The sequence below is a fragment of the Mesoplodon densirostris genome, chromosome 7 (genome assembly GCF_025265405.1).
Source record: "Mesoplodon densirostris isolate mMesDen1 chromosome 7, mMesDen1 primary haplotype, whole genome shotgun sequence".
Taxonomy (NCBI): Eukaryota; Metazoa; Chordata; class Mammalia; order Artiodactyla; family Ziphiidae; genus Mesoplodon; species Mesoplodon densirostris.
Window position 1 is genome coordinate 3983976 of NC_082667.1, and position 19545 is coordinate 4003520.

Sequence of the window (19545 nt, forward strand, 5' to 3'; positions counted from 1 at the left end):
CCCATCCAAATGCACCAGGATGTTTCTCGTTGAGTGGCTAAAGGACGCGGCCTTGGCCGGCGGGGAGAGACGTCCGGCCGGCGGGGCAGAGCGTCTGCTCAGGACCAGCTGTGCCCCAGCATCACTCCTCACTCTTCAGCCCCAGCTGCGGTGAACACCACAGCCAAACGTCGACCTTTCCTTCCCACTTACAGTAAAGGGCTGTGCAGGAGCTACAGAACACTGACAGTCACAGTGCCCAAAGGGACACGGAGACCATCTAGCTCCCAGGGCTTCCCAACCATCCTCCCCGGACCCCCGTGTGGCCGCAGGGTCTCGGCACACGAGGCTCCAGGCGGCACTGCGCTCCCTGGGGAGCCGGCCCCTCGGAGACCCTCCAGAGACAGGCTCCTTTCCATAAGGCTTTGAACTACAAGGTCGAGTCCCCTCGCCCCTCCCCATTCTATAGAGATGTGACCAGAGGCTCCAAGAGGTGACCCGGTGACGGAACCAGATCAGAAGCTGTCTCAGGGCTCTGCCGCGCTGCCACCCAGCTACCTGCATCACAGACAGTGACAGAAGACGGGCCTTGCACACCCTGACATGCAAACTGCCGGCTGGTCTGTTGCGTTCCAAAGCCACAGCTCTTTCCTTACTTACTGTTGCAGTGATCCACCCAGACCTGGCGCAGTTCAGTGCATGTGAATCTCACCAGGGGCCGAGAGTTGGCTGAGGGACACGTGCGCACGTGCGCTCCGGGGTCGCCGTCCACAGCACACGTAGACCCCTGGGCACAAACTGCGGGCAAGAGCTTCTGGGGAAGGTGATGAGGAACAGAAGAGAAACTCTAAACGTCCTGGATTCGTCAAGTTAAAGAGCCGCAAGAATAGTCAGAAAGAGAATTAGACAAGACATCTAAGAACGGATGACTTTAAACATTCTGGGCATTAGAGGAACCAACTGATGGTGTCAGGAAACCATCGTATTCGCCCCACGAGGCTCTGCAGGGCGGCGGGTGCCGTGGGACCACCAGAGGGCTCCTGTTCTCGGCGCTGCCCGCCGCCCACAGGCAGAGCCGATGGGGACAGAGACCTTTTGCTGAAGAAGCAAACCCCGGCACTCACAGGACCACCCCCACGGGCACTGGGGGCATCCTGCCAGCCCCACCTCCTCCTGCAGGGAGGAGCCCTGGAGTGAGACTGCCTGGGTGCAAACAATGACCACCACCTGTGATCTACGGGGCTCTGGGGAGCTCCCCAACCTCAATTTCTTCATCTGTAAAATGGGGTACAAAATAGCATCCTGCTTTCTAGTACTGTTTAAAGTATACTCTATAGGCAACTTCCCTGGTGGCGCAGTGGTTTAGAATCTGCCTGCCAATGCAGGGGACACGGGTTCGAGCCCTGGTCCGGGAAGATCCCACATGCCGCAGAGCAACTAAGCCCATGCGCCACAACTACTGAGCCTGCACTCTAGAGCCCGCGAGACACAACTACTGAGCCCGCACTCTAGAGCCCGCGAGACACAACTACTGAGCCCGCATGCTGCAACTACTGAAACCTGTGCGCCTAGAGCCTGTGCTCCGCAACAAGAGAAGCCACCGCAGTGAGAAGCCCGTGCACCGCAATGAGGAGTAGCCCCTACTCGCCACAACTGGAGAAAGCCTGTGCACAGCAATGAAGACCCAACACAGACAAAAATAAATAAAGTATACTCTATAGTATCATTATGAGGCTTCAGTGAGATAATTCACATAAAGAGGCTTAGAGGCTATCATATATCACTTATATGTGGAATCTAAAAAAAAATAATACAGGAATTTCTTGGCGGTCCAGTGGTGAGGACTCCGTGCTTCCACTGCAGGGGGCATAGGTTCGGATCTAAGATTCCACAGGCTGCTCGGTGCAGCCCAAAAAAGAAACAAATGAACTTATATACAAAACAGAAATAGACCCACAGACACAGAAAACAAACTTATGGTTACCAAAGGGAAAGATGGGGGAGGGATAAATTAGGAGTTTCGGATTAACATATACACACTAGTATATATAAAATAGATAACCAACAAGGACCTACAGTATAGCACAGGGAATTATACTCAATATTTTGTAATATTCTACATGGGAAAAGAATCTGAAGAAGAATATATATATATATGTAAAACTGAATCATTTTGCTGTACACCTGCAACTAACACAACATTGTAAACCAACTATACTTCACTTAAAAAAAAAAAAAGGCTTAGAGGCAATACATGTTGGCTATTATCTCATTTAATCCCCCTGAACATCCATCCATACAGCCCCTGGACAGTGCCTAACACATGGCAGACACTAAGTATAATACTTGCTAAATAAAAACAAATAGTTACTGTCCCTCATTGACTGATGAGAACGCTGAAGGCTCACCTCTGAGGAAACTGACAAAAGTAACCAGGGCAGGAAGGCTGGCCCACAAGTCTGCCGACTCTGCCTGAACAGACTGCTTTCCTCGAAAATGCACCCACCTTGACCTGGGGTCCATGGTGGGGCAGGCGTGGGATGGAATCTACCCAGAGAGACAGGCCCGCGAGTGAGAGATGCGGTGCACACCCGCAGGCCTGCTTTAAGCTCTTCGTTTAAGTCACTGTCAGCTTGAGGAGGGAGCTGCGCTATTGTGTTGTAAAATGCCTTCAGATAGCGCAGGGGTGAAACGCCAGTGTGCCGACAGTCTCCCGTCAGCCTGTGTCTGCGGTGGAGGGAAAGGAGCTGAGCCACAAAGCAGCAAAGTGCTATACAGAACTTCTTTAACCCTTGGCCTCAACTGGATTTCACACTTAGTCACAAATAAAGTCCTTTAGATTTTAATTTGCATGAAAACAAATACCATATCAGACTATTCAAATTAATACTCAGACTATTTGAAATACTCTTTCCCTGCCACATCTGTTTCTGTGTTGGGGTACAGATGCCTGACCTTACCTGGCGTTCACATTTTCCCATGAAAGACTGTCAAGGTGGGGAGAAGAGCGGGCCCTAGCTTCTAACAGCATCTTCCAATTTCAAGAGAGATCAATGGCTCAGAAATATCGATTAGTCTCAAGTAGAACTTAAACTTTTATACCGACATGCCACACATGAAATCAATGATTATGTTACTACTGACAAGGGTTTAAAATTACACAGGCAGAAGGGATAATTAGCCCATTTGCAAAGCAGAAAAACTTGGAAATGCAAGATATGTTTTAAGCTCCCAAATTTATTTTCAGAGCAAAATGAAATTTCCCCCTCAGAATAACATTGAGACTCTGCAAGCCAAGCGTAAGAACTCTCTGGGTGGACCTTCCCTGCCAAGGACCTGCTATCCAAGCCTCCAGAACTGGGCCAAGAGCTCACTTCCAGCTACAGGGAAAACCTACGAAGTGGAAACATTTTGTCACATCTCTAATTAGCATTAGCAAGCAACAAACCTTCAGCTGTGCTTCATTTCTGAGAGTGAAAGGGAACACTTGCTAACTGCTCAGGATAACAGGCACAACCCAGGACCATCTCACGCAAACCAGGAGACATGGTCACCCCACCTGTGAGGGTTGGGTGGGACAGAGACAGGAGAAGCAAGATTTCTGAGAATGCCTTTTCCTATAGTTCTGATTTTTGAACCATATAAATGCTTTATGTATTCGAAAAAAATTAACTCCAAAAGAAAAATGCAAACCCTAAAATTAAGAATAAACAGAGGGCTTCCCTGGTGGCGCAGTGGTTAAGAATCAGCCTGCCAATGCAGGGGACGCGGGTTCAAGCCCTAGTCCGGGAAGATCCCACATGCCGCAGAGCAACTAAGCCCGTGCGCCACAACTACTGGAGCCCACGTGCCTAGATCCCATGCTCCCCAACAAGAGAAGCCACTGCAATGAGAAGCCCGCGCACTGCAACGAAGAGTAGCCCCTGCTCCCGCAACTAGAGAAAGCCCACACGCAGCAACAAAGACCCAATGCAGCCAAAAATAAATAAATAAAATAAATAAATTTATTAAAAAAAATAAACAGAAACAAATGAACTTAACTGTATATCAAATTTTATTTGCACGGTTATGTTACTTCACATTGCTTTAAAACCCATTATTCTAACTATATATTATTAAGATACATTTATTTATTCTAAGACCCCAAAGAATTGCAAAGAAATTATAAAACTTCATACAGTAGGATGATTATAATAATATGGTATTAAAATGTTAAAAATATTTCATGTATATGATAGGATAAAGAAAATAATGCTAACATCATTAGAAATCAAAACAGTGTAAGACAAGAATTATAAATAGATAAATTAAGGGGAAAGACTTCATTTTAATTTGTTAAGGAAATATCAATATGAAATCCACGGTTTTTAAAAAATGAATATTTTTGTCTAGCTCTGTTCCCTAGGAGGACCTAAAAGATGCTAACCCCTGTGACATGAGCACACCTGGCCCCCAAATACTGATCTCTAAATACTTCCCAACAAAAAGGAACCAGGGCTCCTCAGAGGAATGATTTCAGATCTGAGGCAGGAAAAACACAAAGTGGGCCTGGGACAAATTTTTGTTCCAGAAAACAAGGAAACATTCAAAGACTAAAAGGGCCTTGGCAAAGGCCACAGGAGCCAATCCAAGGGGGACAATATAAGCATCTAAGGAATAATGACAACTGACTGTAATACACCAAATAAATACCAATCCAGTGTCCACAGTGACTGAGAGAGAAAGAGAATAAAAAGGGATGCTCTTTACAGAGGAGTATCGATTAATAAACGAAGGAGGACCGAGAGTCGGAGGAACCATCACTCTGCAACTTCCAATGAAAGAAGTGATTTGGCAGGAACACCAAATGGATGCTAAGGTCCTAGGAAGTCCCCTAGTGACCAGGAACGTCCCTGGGGAGCAGGAGGAAGTGCAGAGAGAGAGACAAAGAGGGGTCAGAAACCACCGCCTCAGCCCAGTGAGCCCACCTCCCACCACAAGAACGGGACCACCAGAAATCGTTCCCTCTCAAAGTGAGGGCAAAAATGGGGGAAATGAGGTAAGGCTGGGAGGTAAAGTGGGAGACGTTAAACCCCACTGGAACACGAACTACACATCATTTATACTTTAAAATGGTTTCTAACTGGTGTATTGCTCTTATAATTTTCTAACCAGTAAAAAATGTAAATCATATTTAAAGCTGTTATGGTGAATATCATCATGCATAAGTTTCCTCCAGATAAGAACCATTTCCTTGGGCTTCCCTGGTGGTGCAGTGGATAAGAGTCTGCCTGCCAATGCAGGGGACACAGGTTTGATCCCTGGCCAGGAAGATCCCACATGCCGTGGACCAACTAAGGCCGTGCGCCACAACTACTGAGCCTGCGCTCTAGAGCCCGTGAGCCACAACTACTGAAGCCCACGCAACTAGAGACCGTGCTCCGCAACAAGAGAAACCACCATAATGAGAAGCCTGCGCACTGCAACAAAGAGCAGCCCCCGCTCGCCACAGCTAGAGAAAGCTCACACACAGCAATGAAGACCCAACGCAGCCAAAAATAAATTCAAAAAAAACCAAAACTGCTGTATAAAAAATTAATTTAATTAAAAAAAGAGAGATAAGCAACTGGCCTAACAGCAGGCAGTTAATTTGTAGTCAAAAGTAAAATGCAGACCTGTCTAGCTCCAAAATCCATGTTAAAAAAAATATAAATAAATGAAAGAGTAATCTGGAAAAAAAAAAAAGAATATGAGCCTTTTTGAGGATCTTTACATACAGGGCAAAAACTGCTTCTCCAGAAGAGTTAGTTACCAAACTACTTAGCAGTAGCTAGCGCTAAGAGCTAGCAAGCAGAAGACAGGGTAAGAAGAAGGAACTTCTTCTCTGAGAGAACAGCATATTTACGAAGAAACTGCAGGAAAACAAAACATCTCCTGTGAGGAATGTCCTACAACCCAGTATGGCTGGTGAGGGACAGAGAGGTCGCTGGGGTCAACCCCTCCTTGAATCAACCTGGTGGAAGAAGAGGGTCCAGATCTCGCCAGTGGACCTCAGAGGCGGCGTCCGAGAGACAGGAAAGGTGCCTCCTCCAGGGCCTGGAGACTAGGAGGGGAGACAAGCGGTCTCCTTGCTTTCTGACCACCTGACTAGGTAGAAAACTGTACCATCTCAGGAGGAGGGACAGACGTGGGGAAAAGCTTGTTTGGGCCCGTGCTGAATTCAAGAGGCCCCAAGTCCACCCAAATGGAGGTGCGCCAGGCGAGGATGTGTGAGCTCAAGCAGTAGAGCGGGCAGGACAGAGGGTCGTGGAAACGTGAGGAAGCCGCCGGCCGAGTCCCCCTGCGCAGACACCCAGCATCGGCCGCTGCTTCTGCTGCGGTCCTGTCCACGCATCAAACTTGGCCAAACTCAACTACACAGAGTCTTTCATTCTCTTTCTCTTTGCACAAATGAAGAGATCTTGGGCCACGGGACCCTTCCTACACACTGAGTATTCAGCACCCAGAACAGTGCCTGACACAGAACAGGCGCTCAGTGAATATTTGAAGATATGAGTGTATACATTATACACATAAGCAGTATGTATACTTTATTAAAATATTACATACATTGTTCTGTGCTCTGTAAGATGGGTGACGTTAAGGGGTTTAAAACTTTTGCCTGAAGTACTGAGTGACGCTACAGCTCAGCCCATGTACCCCAGTGACTCCTCCGCCAGTGGTTTCCTCCCCATCCCTTCTGGCCCCGCCCCACCCATCCTCCACGCAGCACCAGCATGACCTCTAACAACCTTCAACCAGATGGTGTCAATCCTTCCCCACTGAGGCCAAAACCGTCACCACTATCACCACTATGACCACTACGACCACCATCACCGCTATCTCGAGACGAAATGGCTGCAGAGCTCTGCCTCTGCCACTGTCTCCCAGGAGCCCAGAACCCGGAAGCAACTCGGTCACAAGGGGCCCCACGGAGACGGAGGGCTCTGCTCAGCGGCGCAGTGAGTGTGTGCGAAGAGGGCAGGGCCGGTGCTCGAACACGACTTTGAAAGGACACTGTTCCAAAGTGGTACTGAACAGTATTCACTGTTCCAAAAGCACTAGAAATACCCGTGGTCTCCTGAGAGGGGTTTTGCCACCTCCACTTACTGAAAAAGCCGCCAGTGACGCTCACTGGAAGGGCCCCACCTGAAGTCCAGGGCATCCCTAGAATCCACCCTGGATGCGGAGTCACTGAGCCACTTTCACCTCACTCTGATTCTGAGGCCAGTTCTCCCTGACTGACTCACTCACTCAAGCTCAGCAGTGCTGATCCACCCTTGCTAAGGGCACTGACAGTGAAGCCTCACCCCGCTGCGAACTCACTGGTGCTTGAGACAGGCTGGGGATTCTTCCCACCAGAGCCTCTCGACCTCGGCCCTCGGTTGCCAGATAACTGGTGCCGTGGAGGGGGCATCGCAGACGTTCAGGGGCATCCCTGCCCGAGCCTTGACGGCCGCAGCCCCTCAGACCCCACCAGGTGTCACCCCTTCCTCCGCCCCGCATCGTCTCCTGTCCCCTCTCACCCTCCTGGCTGGGCTGCGCTTCCGCCCTCCTTGCGCTCCGATCCCGGCACAGGCTACACTGCTCCCCGCTCAGCCCAAACCTCTGCTGTGACAACCAACACTCCTGACGCAGGCAGACTAAGCTGTGATTTTAGGACCTTAGTCCTTCGGGTGCTTGCAGTCCTGTATCCACCAGTCTCAGGAATTAGCAGACTCTGGCAGAGACAGCGGCACAGTTTTGGGGTCCTGCCCACAATTCAGCCTGAACACATTCTCTTTTCTCGGTTCTATATATTGGAGTTCTCTGAGATGTCTTTTTAAAAATCTCAACTGTTGCTTTCAAAAAGACTGTAAAATCACTGCACTCAACTTTAAGAATAAAATCTTCATTTTCAACTTTAAAATGAAATTGAAAGGAAGACTAAAAGCAGTAATTTTTTTTAAACACTGAAAAAGAAAACCCACATGTGATCAATTCACAGAACAAAGGTCACATAACCCCTCCCACCTCCTCAGCCTTCTCCTCTGCCACCGCCAGCCCCGGTCATCACCACCAGGCTGGCACAGGGCAAGGGGAAGAGGGGAGACCAGTGCGGAGCTGGGACAATGGCCGCGAGAGGAGCCAGAGTTCAGGTCCTCTGTCTCCAGGGGGAGTGGGCCGCTTGCTCCATCTTCTTTCCAAGCTCAAGTGGCCGAGCATGGGCAAACTGGGGATTCTGATTAGAAACGGAATAGTGGGGACTAAGCAAGGACCAGTGGTCCTTGTTCTCCTGCATCAAATAAAGATGATCAAATATATTTACTATTACGTGTTGCTTCAGATGGAGAGAACACACCACTTATTCCCCACTTCCAGTTATGTACGTGAGCAGCTTGTAGGTCAGCCCGCCAAGAACTAGAAAAGCTAAATAAAATACATTTTTAAAGTCTGTCTGAAGCCATCAAAGAGGTACTGAGGCAACCAAAACTGGAGGGTCCAAGACTCCAAAGAAAAGGGAAGCCCAGTGAGGGAGCGGGAGACTGGGAGGGGCGCTCCTTCCCTCGGGGCATCTGCCCACGCTGACTCTGGGAAGAAAACGCAGTGAAAAGTCAAGCAGAGGGGACTAGCTAACAGAGCTCTGGACAGTTCCATAAGGCTGGGAAGACAAAAATTCTAGTACAGGCCTGACAAGTCAGCTAGGATTTTACGGACTAAGCTCCCCGAGAAAAGGGAGGCACAGAAAATGAGCCCAGCACTCTGCACAAACTGGCTGAGCATCTGAGTTGCAGTAACCTCATGGTGCTCAGGAGACAAAAACTGGGCTTCTGGACCTGCCAAGGAGGGGCCCTGGGAAGCTTCCAGATGGAGACCCTGGAGGGCTCCACCCTGGGGTTGGGGGGAAGGTGGATGAAGGCAGCTGAGACTGAGGCTTACAAGGACTCCCAGCCTCGAGTCACTGAGTCCCCGACTGAACCGAGAGCTGTGACCCTACCCTGGGTCTGCATCACAGGAAGCTCTGAAGGAAGACAGCATCACCCAGAACCTCTACAGTTTTTCATACATAATGTCCAACACTCAACTAAAAAAACAAAAACGGGCGTAACAACAAATAGGACCAAGAGAAAAAAAGAACAGAAATAGAAACAGATCCGGAGGGGACCCATACACTAGAGTTATCAGATGCCAACTTCAACTGTTCAAAAATATACTTGACAGGGCTTCCCTGGTGGCGCAGTGGTTGAGAGTCCGCCTGCCGATGCAGGGGACACAGGTTCGTGCCCCGGTCCGGGAAGATCCCACATGCCGCGGAGCGGCTGGGCCCAGTGAGCCATGGCCGCTGAGCCTGCGCGTCCAGAGCCTTTGCTCCGCAACGGGAGAGGCCACAACAGTGAGAGGCCCACGTACCGCAAAAAATAAAAAAAAAAAGAAAAAAATATACTTGACAAAAGGAAAATTTTCCAAGAATCAAAACGGATTCTAGAACTTGAAAATAACAGTGATTGAATTTAAGAACTCAATCTATGGGCTTAACATCAAATCGGACACAGCTGAAGACAGGATCAATGAACTGAAAGATGGATTAGTTTAAAAAAAAAAAAAAAAGAAGTTAGAGGAAAAAAAGTCTATCCAAGGAGCCCAAAAGACACCGCAGGACACTGTTAAAAAGATCTAGTGTACATATAAATGGAGCTCCTCACAGTGGAGGAGAGACAGGAAGGGGAATAAGAAACACCTATAAAGATAATGGTCAAAGTTGGTTAAGAATCAAGCCATTGACTCAACAAAGAAAACCACACATTGGTTTTCAGCAGCTCTTCTGGTGTCTAAGGCAAAAAGAAAATGTTAAAGTGCCCAGAGGAAAAACGGCACTGCCTTTAATGGCACAACAACACTGAGAGCTGACTTTTCCAGAAAAAGGAAGTCAGAAGATAAGGGATTGGCATCTATAAAATGCTGAAAAACAAATAACCACCAACCTGGAATTCTATACCCAACAAAAACATTCTTCAAAAGTGAAGGCAAAATAGGGGCTTCCCTGGTGGCGCAGTGGTTAAGAATCTGCCTGCCAATGCAGGGGACACGGGTTCCAGCCCTGGTCTGGGAAAATCCCACATGCCGCAGAGCAACTAAGCCCATGCACCACAACTAGAGTCCGTGAGCCACAACTACTGAAGCCCTCACGCCTAGAGCCCGTGCTCCGCAACGGGAGAAGCCACCGCAATGAGGAGCCTGCGCACCACAGGGAAGAGTAGCCCCCACTCGCTGCAGCTAGAGAAAGCCCGCATGCAGCAACAAAGACCCAATACAACCAAAAATAAAATTAAATAAATTTATTTTTAAAAAGTGAAGGCAAAATAAAGACGTTTCAGGCAAATGAAAATGAGACAACTCATCACCCACAGACATGAACTAAAAAAAATATGAAAGTAGTTCTTCGAGAAAAAGAAGTCTCTGACAGAAATATGAAAAAACAAGTGAAAAGCAACAAAAAGGGTAACTATGAGAATAAATCACAATATTAACTGTACAAAACAATGATGATAATGCCAAAAATGTATCTAAAATTTTAAAGTATGATAGCAGTGACACAGGAGGTGGGAGGGCGTTCTGGGCAGTTTGAGTGTCAAAGAAAACAGCAGTGTCAGGGGGGCAGTAAAGGCAGGCACGAACCTAGGCTGAACTGTAAAACACGCCCTGTGTCTGCGAGTGTATATCCGACAACTGACACGGGAACACAGAGTTAAAAACACTTCATACTTCTGAAAGAAGGTAAGAGAGAAACAACACAGAATAGGTGGGACAAACAGAACACAAATAGTAACACTGTACCTATAAACTGAAATATTGCAATTACATTTAAATAGAGCAAATACGCTAATTAAAAGACAAAAACTGTCAAACTGATTAAAATAAAAACTATACACTATTCACAGAGGTACATGTTAAGATATAAGATCACAATCAGGCGAAAGGAAAAGATACCCAGGCAAACACTAACAGGAAACTGATGTGGCAGATATCACTGTCAAATAGTGTCTGAAGTAAGAAGCGTTACTAGAGATAAAAAGGAACATTTCATAATGATACAAGTTCAATCTAGCAAGGAGAATTCTAAATTTGAATGTACCTAATACCATAATCTCAAAACATCAACACATAAAAATGGAGAGAAGTAGAAAAGGAGAAACAGCCAAATTCATCATCACAGTGGGAGCCTTTAAGATGCATCTCTCAGTAGAAGGGGGCTGTCCAGTATGCAGTCACGTGCAGCTATGAGGTAGTGATACTTGAAGCGTGGCTGCTCCACACTGAGATGTGCTGCAAGCAGGAAATGCACAGTGGATTTTAAAGACTTAGTATGAAAAAAAGAGCGTAAAATATTTCATTAGTTTTTTTCATGTTGATTACACACTGAAATGATAATATTTTGGATATCTGTGTTAACTAAAATATATTACAATTAATTTCACCTATTTCTACTTTATTTAATGTGACTACCAGAATCTGAATTACATGATTAACAAACCTGATCTAACTGATACACACAGAATACTGCATTCCCGCTGATACGCATTGTTTTCAAGTGCCCAAGGAACACTTCACAAAATGAATGTGTATTGGGCCATTAGGAAAGCTCAACTCATTTCAAAGCATTGAAATAATGCAGGGTATCTTTAGGGATTGCAGTAGATAGACAGTTTATGCCCCCTCAAAATTCATCCCCCCCAAGATGATGGTATTAGGAGGCACGGACTCCGGGAAGGGTGAAGTCCTAAGTGCAGTGAGCTCCCTTTCGCCCCCTTCCGCCCAGTGAGGACAGTGAGAAGAAGCTGGACATCTAGGAACCAGGAAACAGGACTCACCAAACATGGAATCTGCCGGCACCTTGATCTTGGGACTTCCCAGCCTCCAGTACTATGAGAAATAAATTTCTATTGTTTATAAGTCAGCTAGTCTATGGTATTTTATAACAGCAGCCCAAAAAGACTAAGATAGGGATCTTCATGGAATTAAGCTAGAAATCAACAGAAATAATGAGAAAAACCTCCCCAAACATGGGGAAGTTAAACGACACACTTCTTTAAAAACTTTTTAAATAATAATTTTTGGAAACACAATGAAAATTAGAAAATACTTTTACATAAAAGATAAATGAAAGTTTGGCTTATTCAAATTTGTGGGATGCAGCTAATGGTGTTTAGAGGGTAACTTATAGCCTTAAACACATATACTGGAAAAGAAAGAAGGCTAAAAATCAATTAAGCATCTATCCCAAGAAACCAGAAAAAAGAATAGCAAACGAAACACAAAGCAGATGGAAGAAAAAGGAGCAGAAAATAAGGAAATAGAAAACAAATATGAAATTAAAGAAAGAAAAATCAATAAAGCCAAAAGTTGGTTCTTTGAAAGGACTGATAAAATTGATAAAGCCCTAGAGACTGATTAAGAAAAAGAGACAAAGCACAAATTACCAGTATCAAGGATTTTTAAAAGGGGATATTATGAACCCCTTTACACTTACTAATTGGAAAGTTTGGGTGGCCTGAATAAATTCCTAGCAGGGGGAAAATGCTTTACCTAAACAGGCACAAGAAGACATATAAAAATCAGAAAAATTCTATTTCCATGTAAATAATTAAATCTGAAATTAAAAGCCATCCCATAATGAAAATCCTACACCAGCTGGTTTTGCCAATCAATTCTTCCAAAAATCTAAGAAAGAAAACACCAATCTCACAGGAACTCTTCTGGGGGTAAAAAAGGAACACTTTCCACCTTGTTTTATGAGACGAGCATAACCTTGATACCAAAACCCAACAAGGACAAGAAGTATAAGAAAGTAAAATTACAGACCTTAAATACAGATGCAATAATCCTAAACAAAATTAACAAATAAAATCCAACGAAAGGAGAACACATCAAGATCAGGTTGGGATTATTCTAGAATCACAAAATTTTTTAAAAAGTTAAATCACCACATAAAACAAAAATCACTTGATTGTTTTAAAATTTGCAGAAAATATACTTAAGAAAATTTAAGGTAATAATTTTAATTCATGATTTTATTTTATTTTATTTTATTTATTTTTTTGCAGTACACGGGCCTCTCACTGTTGTGGCCTCTCCCATTGCGGAGCCTAGGCTCCAGATGCGCAGGCCATCAGCCATGGCTCACGGGCCTAGCTGCTCCGCGGCATGTGGGATCTTCCTGGACCGGGGCACAAACCTGCGTCCCCTGCATTGGCAGGCGGACTCTCAACCACTGCGCCACCAGGGAAGCCATTAATTCATGATTTTAAAAAACTCTTAGCAAACTAAGAATAGAGGTAATTTTTCATATTTTCATAAAAATATCTACATAAAAGCCACAGTAGGGCTTCCCTGGTGGCGCAGTGGTTAAGAATCCACCTGCCAATGCAGGGGACATGGGTTCGAGCCCTGGTCCGGGAAGATCCCACGTGCCACGGAGCAACTAAGCCCATGCACCACAACTACTGAGCCTGCGCTCTAGAGCCTGCAAGCCACAACTACTGAGCCCGCGTACCACAACTACTGAAGTCCGTGTGCCTGGAGCCTGTGCTCCACAACAAGAGAAGCCACTGCAGTGAGAAGCCCACAATGAAGAGTAGGCCCTGCTCACCACAACTAGAGAAAGCCCACATGCAACAACAAAGACCCAAAGTAGCCAAATAAATAAGTAAAATAAATAAATTTTTTTTAAAAATTAAAGAAAAGTTACAGTAAATATCATATGTAATGGTGAAATAGTGAAAGCTTTTCCTCTGATACTGGGAATGAGACAAGGATATTTATTCTCATTACTTCTGTTCACCACTGTATTGGAGATCCTAGCCAGTACAATAAGGCAAGAAAAAGAAAAAGGGTTATAGCAACTGGAAAGAAAGAAAAAAAAACTTATCTGCAGACATAATTGTGTATACATAGAAAATACAAGAATTATTACTAGAAATAAATGAATTTAGCAAGTGAATACAGAAAATCTAATTCTATCTCTACATACTAGTAATTTATAATGGTATCAAAAATATGAGATATCTAATTGAACATGGATAAGACATACAGAAAACTGTAAAATTTTAAGACAAATTAAAGAAGATCTAAATAAATGGAGGACTATATATACTGTGTTCATGGATTATAAGAACTATATTAAAAAGACGTCATTTCTCCCCGCACTGGTCTACAAATTAAATTCAACCTCAATTAAAATCCCGGCACATTTTCTGGGGAAAGACAGCCTAGTGGATTCTAAAATTTATCTGAAAATGCAAAGGGTCAAGATTAGCCAAGGCAATACTGAATAATGACTCAGGTGTAGGATTTAAATTACCAGATATGAAGACTGACTAAATCTACAGTAATTTAGATAGCGTTGCATTTGTGCAAAAGAGACAAAAAGATCAGTGGAGCAGAGGGGAGTCCAGAAACAGACCCATACACTTACGGTCACTTGATTTACAACAGAGATGACAGTGCAGCACACTGGGGAAAGGATGCTTTTTTAATAAAGCGCATACACTGAAAGGTTAAAGGTTAGCCGTGCACTTAAAGGTTAGCCATACACTGAAAGGTTAGCCATACACTTAAAGGTTAGCCATACACTGAAAGGTTAGCCATACACTGAAAGGTTAGCCATACACTGAAAGGTTAGCCGTACACTGAAAGGTTAGCCATACACTTAAAGGAAAAAAAAAAAAGGAAGCCTGGCCCCTATCTCACACAATAAACAAAAATCAGTTTCAGATGGATTACAGATCTAAATGTAAAAGATAAAACAATAAAGCTTTTACAGGATAACATCTTCATGCAACTTCGTGATGATATCTTTCAATGAACACAAAGCGCATTAAATATTACTGAAAAGACTGATCACCTGGGGTACATTAAAATAAAAAATGATGCTTTTAAAAAGCTTTATGCTTTTTAAAAGACACCACTGAGGACTTCCCTGCTGGCGCAGTGGTTGAGAGTCCGCCTGTCGATGCAGGGGACGCGGGTTCGTGCCCCGGTCCGGGAAGATCCAGGAAGATCCCACATGCCGCGGAGCGGCTGGGCCCATGAGCCATGGCTGCTGAGCCTGCGTGTCTGGAGCCTGTGCTCCGCAACGGGAGAGGCCACAACAGTGAGAGGCCCGCATACCGCAAAAAAAAAAAAAAAGACACCACTGAGAAAGTGAAAAGGCAAACACACCCCCAAAAAATCCTGCCATACATATACGTACTCAGAATATATAAAAAGAACTCCTTCAAATCAGTAAGAAACAAAACAGACAGCCCAATCAAAAAATGGGCAAAAGACAATTATTTCGTCAAAGAAGGTAAGCAAGTGGCCAACGAACGCCCGGGATGTTTACTGGCCGTCAGGGAGCAGGTCCCCACCCCACTGAGCTCCTACCGCTCAGCACCACCACACAGCTACAGCCAAAGAACTGACGATACCGAGGGGCCGAACAACCAACGGCTCACACACTGTGGGGGGCAGGACAACGGTCACACCACCTTGGATAGAGCCTACTAAGGCTGAACATACTCCATCACCTGGCGGTGCTACTCCTTTGAACACGCCCAACAGAAACACATACATATCTGCACCAAAAAGCAAGTAAGAACATTCAGGGCAGCATTTGTAAAAACTAGAAACCACCCAGATACCCATGAACAACAGAAAGAATAAATTATGGTACATTCGTACACTGGGTTATTAAATAGCAGATGAGGACGAACAAACCTACATGGATAGAGCTCTCAAAGATAATGTTGAATGGAAGAATCAAGAAATAAAATATACACGTTACTTTATTTCATTTACATAAAGTCAAGAACATGCCAAATTAATCAACGGCAGAAAGTCGAGACCACAGTTAGCTCTGGGAGACAATTACTGGGAGTGGGTGGGAGGGGGTTTCTGGGAAGCCTGGTAATGTTCTATTTGTTGGTCTGGGCAGTGGTTACAAGAGTGTGTTCGCTTAATGAAAAATTCACTGCGATGTACACTTATGATTTGTGAATTTTTCTGATGTATGTTCTGTTACAGTTAAGTTTTTCTTAAGTACACTATTACTTGCCTACATAATCTGGCAGGAGTTTATTCACACGCCTACCTGGTCACACAATTAGCCACCAAACAGAAGACAAATGCCAAGAAAGGGAAGGATCCAAAAAGTGTTTACTTAATGGTTCCTGTGTTTCTGAAACGCTGGACTCAGGTGCTCAGGTGGTGAGGTGAGCTGGTGACATCATCACATTCTCCACTTAACAAGGCATTCCCAGGCTACAACACGGAGCAGCAGCTAGTAACAAATCACTGAACGACTGTCCCACTGGCTGCTGTGACAACGTCCACGGCATGAGACTGGACTTTACAAAACTCCTGTCCCTTACTTGTTACAGCCCTTGTGCTCATCCTTTCAAAAAACTACACTTCAGTGTATGTACCTCAAATTACAAGAAGACAAATACAGTTACGAAAGAAACAAAACAAAACAAAAAACCCAAAGTACTAAAAAGATTTACAAATACTACAATAAAATCCCAGTAAAACATAATTTGGCCAACCCTTCTAAGCTTGTGGTAATAAAATCTGACCCAAACAAACTTGGTAATTTACAAGATTCAAATGAGAAAAAACTTAATGATTCTCAAATTGACCAAGACAGAACATTACAGCACTGACATCAAATTATTGTTGCTAAAAAGGGAATCCAAATGTTTAGCTTATCCATGTTTCAGGAGAATTGACTAAAGCCCAGAAATGCATTAAGGCTAGTAAATATTCATTTACTAATTTACCACTGCAGACCCATCATGAGAGAATAAATGCATGCTTATTCAGGTCTACCTGAAAGCACCATAAAGGCACCTATTATGAATAGGTAAAATGGCACCTACACAGCTCGTAAACACCCAAGTAACATACACATCTCCCACTGTGCTCTGTGCCACCCAGCGCACACTCTTCTAGCTGACACCCTCTCCCTGCTCCTATCATTAGATCCTCACTAGGCTCCATAAGAAAAGGCCTTGAAACACTGCTCCAAACACAATATCCTTAGATGAAAAACTTTAGTGTGACTGTAAGCTTTATAATTCTCATCTGCCAAAGAGAAAGTTCCAAAGGAATCCATCTTCAGTCTTCTATCCCCTAAAACCAACTTGATTTACAAAACACTGGTGTTCTGAGAAAGGTGGACTGTAAAAATATTTTTCCTGTGAAATCAATCCTCTTTGTCCAGTAAATTTCATTAGGAAATTGGAAATACATAATACAACCCATGGAAATACACATTTAGGCAAGGAATAGCTTAAGACAGCAAAACCAAAGGCACCACAGAGCTTGGTTACTTCATGGCCCTTTTTCAAAAACTCTGGAGCACTATTCCAAATCTAGGCAGTTCCTTCTGCCGCTCCAAAGGGGAACAAGAGCAACAAGGTGTTTCTACAGAACTTTATGGTACACCAGAGTTTGTTCTCACTAAGAAGTTTAATCCTCAGGAATTTTATCTATATGGGACTTACAAATAACAGAACCACCATTTCACAAGTGATTACGCAAAATAAACATCTAAAAATTTCAACATCGTAAAAAAGCGTTTAGAAAAAACTCAGGTGAAAATCACCCATACCTGTGGAAGCGCAGTATTGAGCTGCCTCTGCAAGGAATCTCTTTCGTGACCAACCTCGTGTAACTTCCCCTGGGTTAATGCCAGCGTTTCTTGGGTCTCTCTCAGAGTGTCAAGGAGACGGTCCCTCTCTTCCAGCATGGAGACCATCAACTGTTCAAAATGTGAATCTGCATCTGGCTGTGAAGGGGAGCTGGACCCATGGCTCCCACTTCCTCCTGGGGGGCCTTCTGCTTCACTGATGGTCGGCATCACCTCGCACATCATCTTGAAATGAAAGACCCAGACCACTGTCATCAGGTGCAAAATAAAGGCTTCCACAAAGCTGCAACTTTATAGCTATCTGTAGCTGCTAAGTGAAAGGCTGACAGCCTCATTATTCCCAGATCTGACTGCTATGCTCTGTACAGAAAAAAACTGGGAAAACGTACACATGCATATCCAAAGTGCCCAAAACACACAAGATGAAGACATTTAATACTGACAATAATCCAGTGAAGGAGTAAAGACCAAAGAAGACTACCCTCACATAAAGAACAAACCCTGTGGCATTTTCTCTGCAAAGCTGTACTTTCTAGTTGTTGAAAACAAGTGTGCTTCTGTAACCTTTTTTTTTTTCCTTTCTATTTCCCGGTGGGGGAGAGAAAGTCAGAACACGTGCCACCCAATCATTTTTCAGGAAAAGCACAGAAGGAGCATACAGCCAGTAAAACTGACAAGTACAAAATCCATCAGGCATCTTAGAGGAATGTGTGCAGTCAGCTCCTAGGAAGGACTGACGGCTCCCTGAATTCTTGGGCTGGATTTGGTGAGCGATAAAAGGAACTGGACTCGTTAAGGGCGCGAGAAGTGTTTTTCAACGGCTGCAATGGTTGGTCAGTCAACCTAACTTACGTAAACTAACAGACACCTCCCCCCCAAAGAAAATTCCACAATGGAAATATAGCAGGTCGAGAGAGACGTGCACGGCTAGGAAGGAAGGAAAAGTGAAAGGTGAGATTACGAGAGGCTACTAAGTGTCTCAAATATAATGACGGGGCGAGGGGCAGGGGGCCGGTTACCGAGGCTGCCGCCGGTATTCCGGGCTCGGCGGACCCCCGGGACGGAGATGCCCAGGACCGCGTACCACGCAACTGACAGTGACAACGACTCTAGCCCGCTCGCACCCGCACCCGGTGCTGCAGCAGCCCGGACGCCAGGGTGGCGAGAACGATTCACCACGGGAACCCAGCCTGGCTCGGGACTTCCTGCGGCCACAGGTCCTCGCCCCCGCGCCCAGCGCTGGGGTCCCCGGGGGCGCGGCTCACCTGGCGCTGGGGTCAGGGAGGGGGGGCGCACGGCCCTGAGAGCCCGTTCGTCGGGGGTCCCGCGGGCCCCGCCCCCTGCCCCCGCGACCCCGGGCCCCGCTGCGCACCCTTCCCCCGGGGCTGACACTCACCAGCCGCGCGGCCCCCGCGGGGAGGGCGCCGGCGCCCGGGGCCCCGCTCCGCCCCAACCCTGTTTCAGTCCCCCTATCCCTTACCTTGCTCGCCGGCGGGAGCGGGCGAGGAGGCTCCGCGGCGGCTCGCGGGCGGCTACTCGCTCCAGGCGAGCTCGGGGCCCGACGAAGGCAGCCCGCGCCCGCCGCCCGCCCCGCGCCCGCGCCCGCGGCCCCGGGCCCGCCGCCCCCAGTCACTAAGGCCGGCCTGCGGCCGGACACTGGCAGAGCACAGGAGGAGCGGGCCCGGCTGCGCGTCGCCGGCGTCAACGTGCCCGACGTCGGGCGCGTCGGCGCAGCGTCAGCGCCGAGCGCCGCCGGCACGCCCCGCCCCGTCCCCCGGGGGAGGAACCCAGGGGGCGGCCGAGTGTGCAAGCACCGCCTCCTCAGGGGGGCGGGCTCGCCTCTCGGACGCCGATTGAGTGGATACAGTAGAAGCCCCGCC

At 46.1% G+C, this 19545-nt stretch overlaps 1 protein-coding gene across 4 annotated transcripts in view; it reads right to left on the reverse strand.

Annotated features, from left to right (window-relative positions):
- PPFIA1 (PTPRF interacting protein alpha 1) overlaps positions 1–19251 on the reverse strand; it is an 89694-nt gene extending 70443 nt beyond the window's left edge. For all 4 annotated transcript variants that reach the window (XM_060105547.1, XM_060105546.1, XM_060105545.1 and 1 more), the window contains exons 1-2: positions 19146–19251; positions 17627–17890 (exon numbers count right to left, since the gene is read on the reverse strand). In XM_060105547.1, coding sequence (XP_059961530.1) covers positions 17627–17890 — 264 coding nt within the window. In that variant the 5' untranslated portion in view covers positions 19146–19251. The remainder of the gene's footprint in view (positions 1–17626; positions 17891–19145) is intronic.
- Positions 19252–19545: the final 294 nt, after the last annotated feature.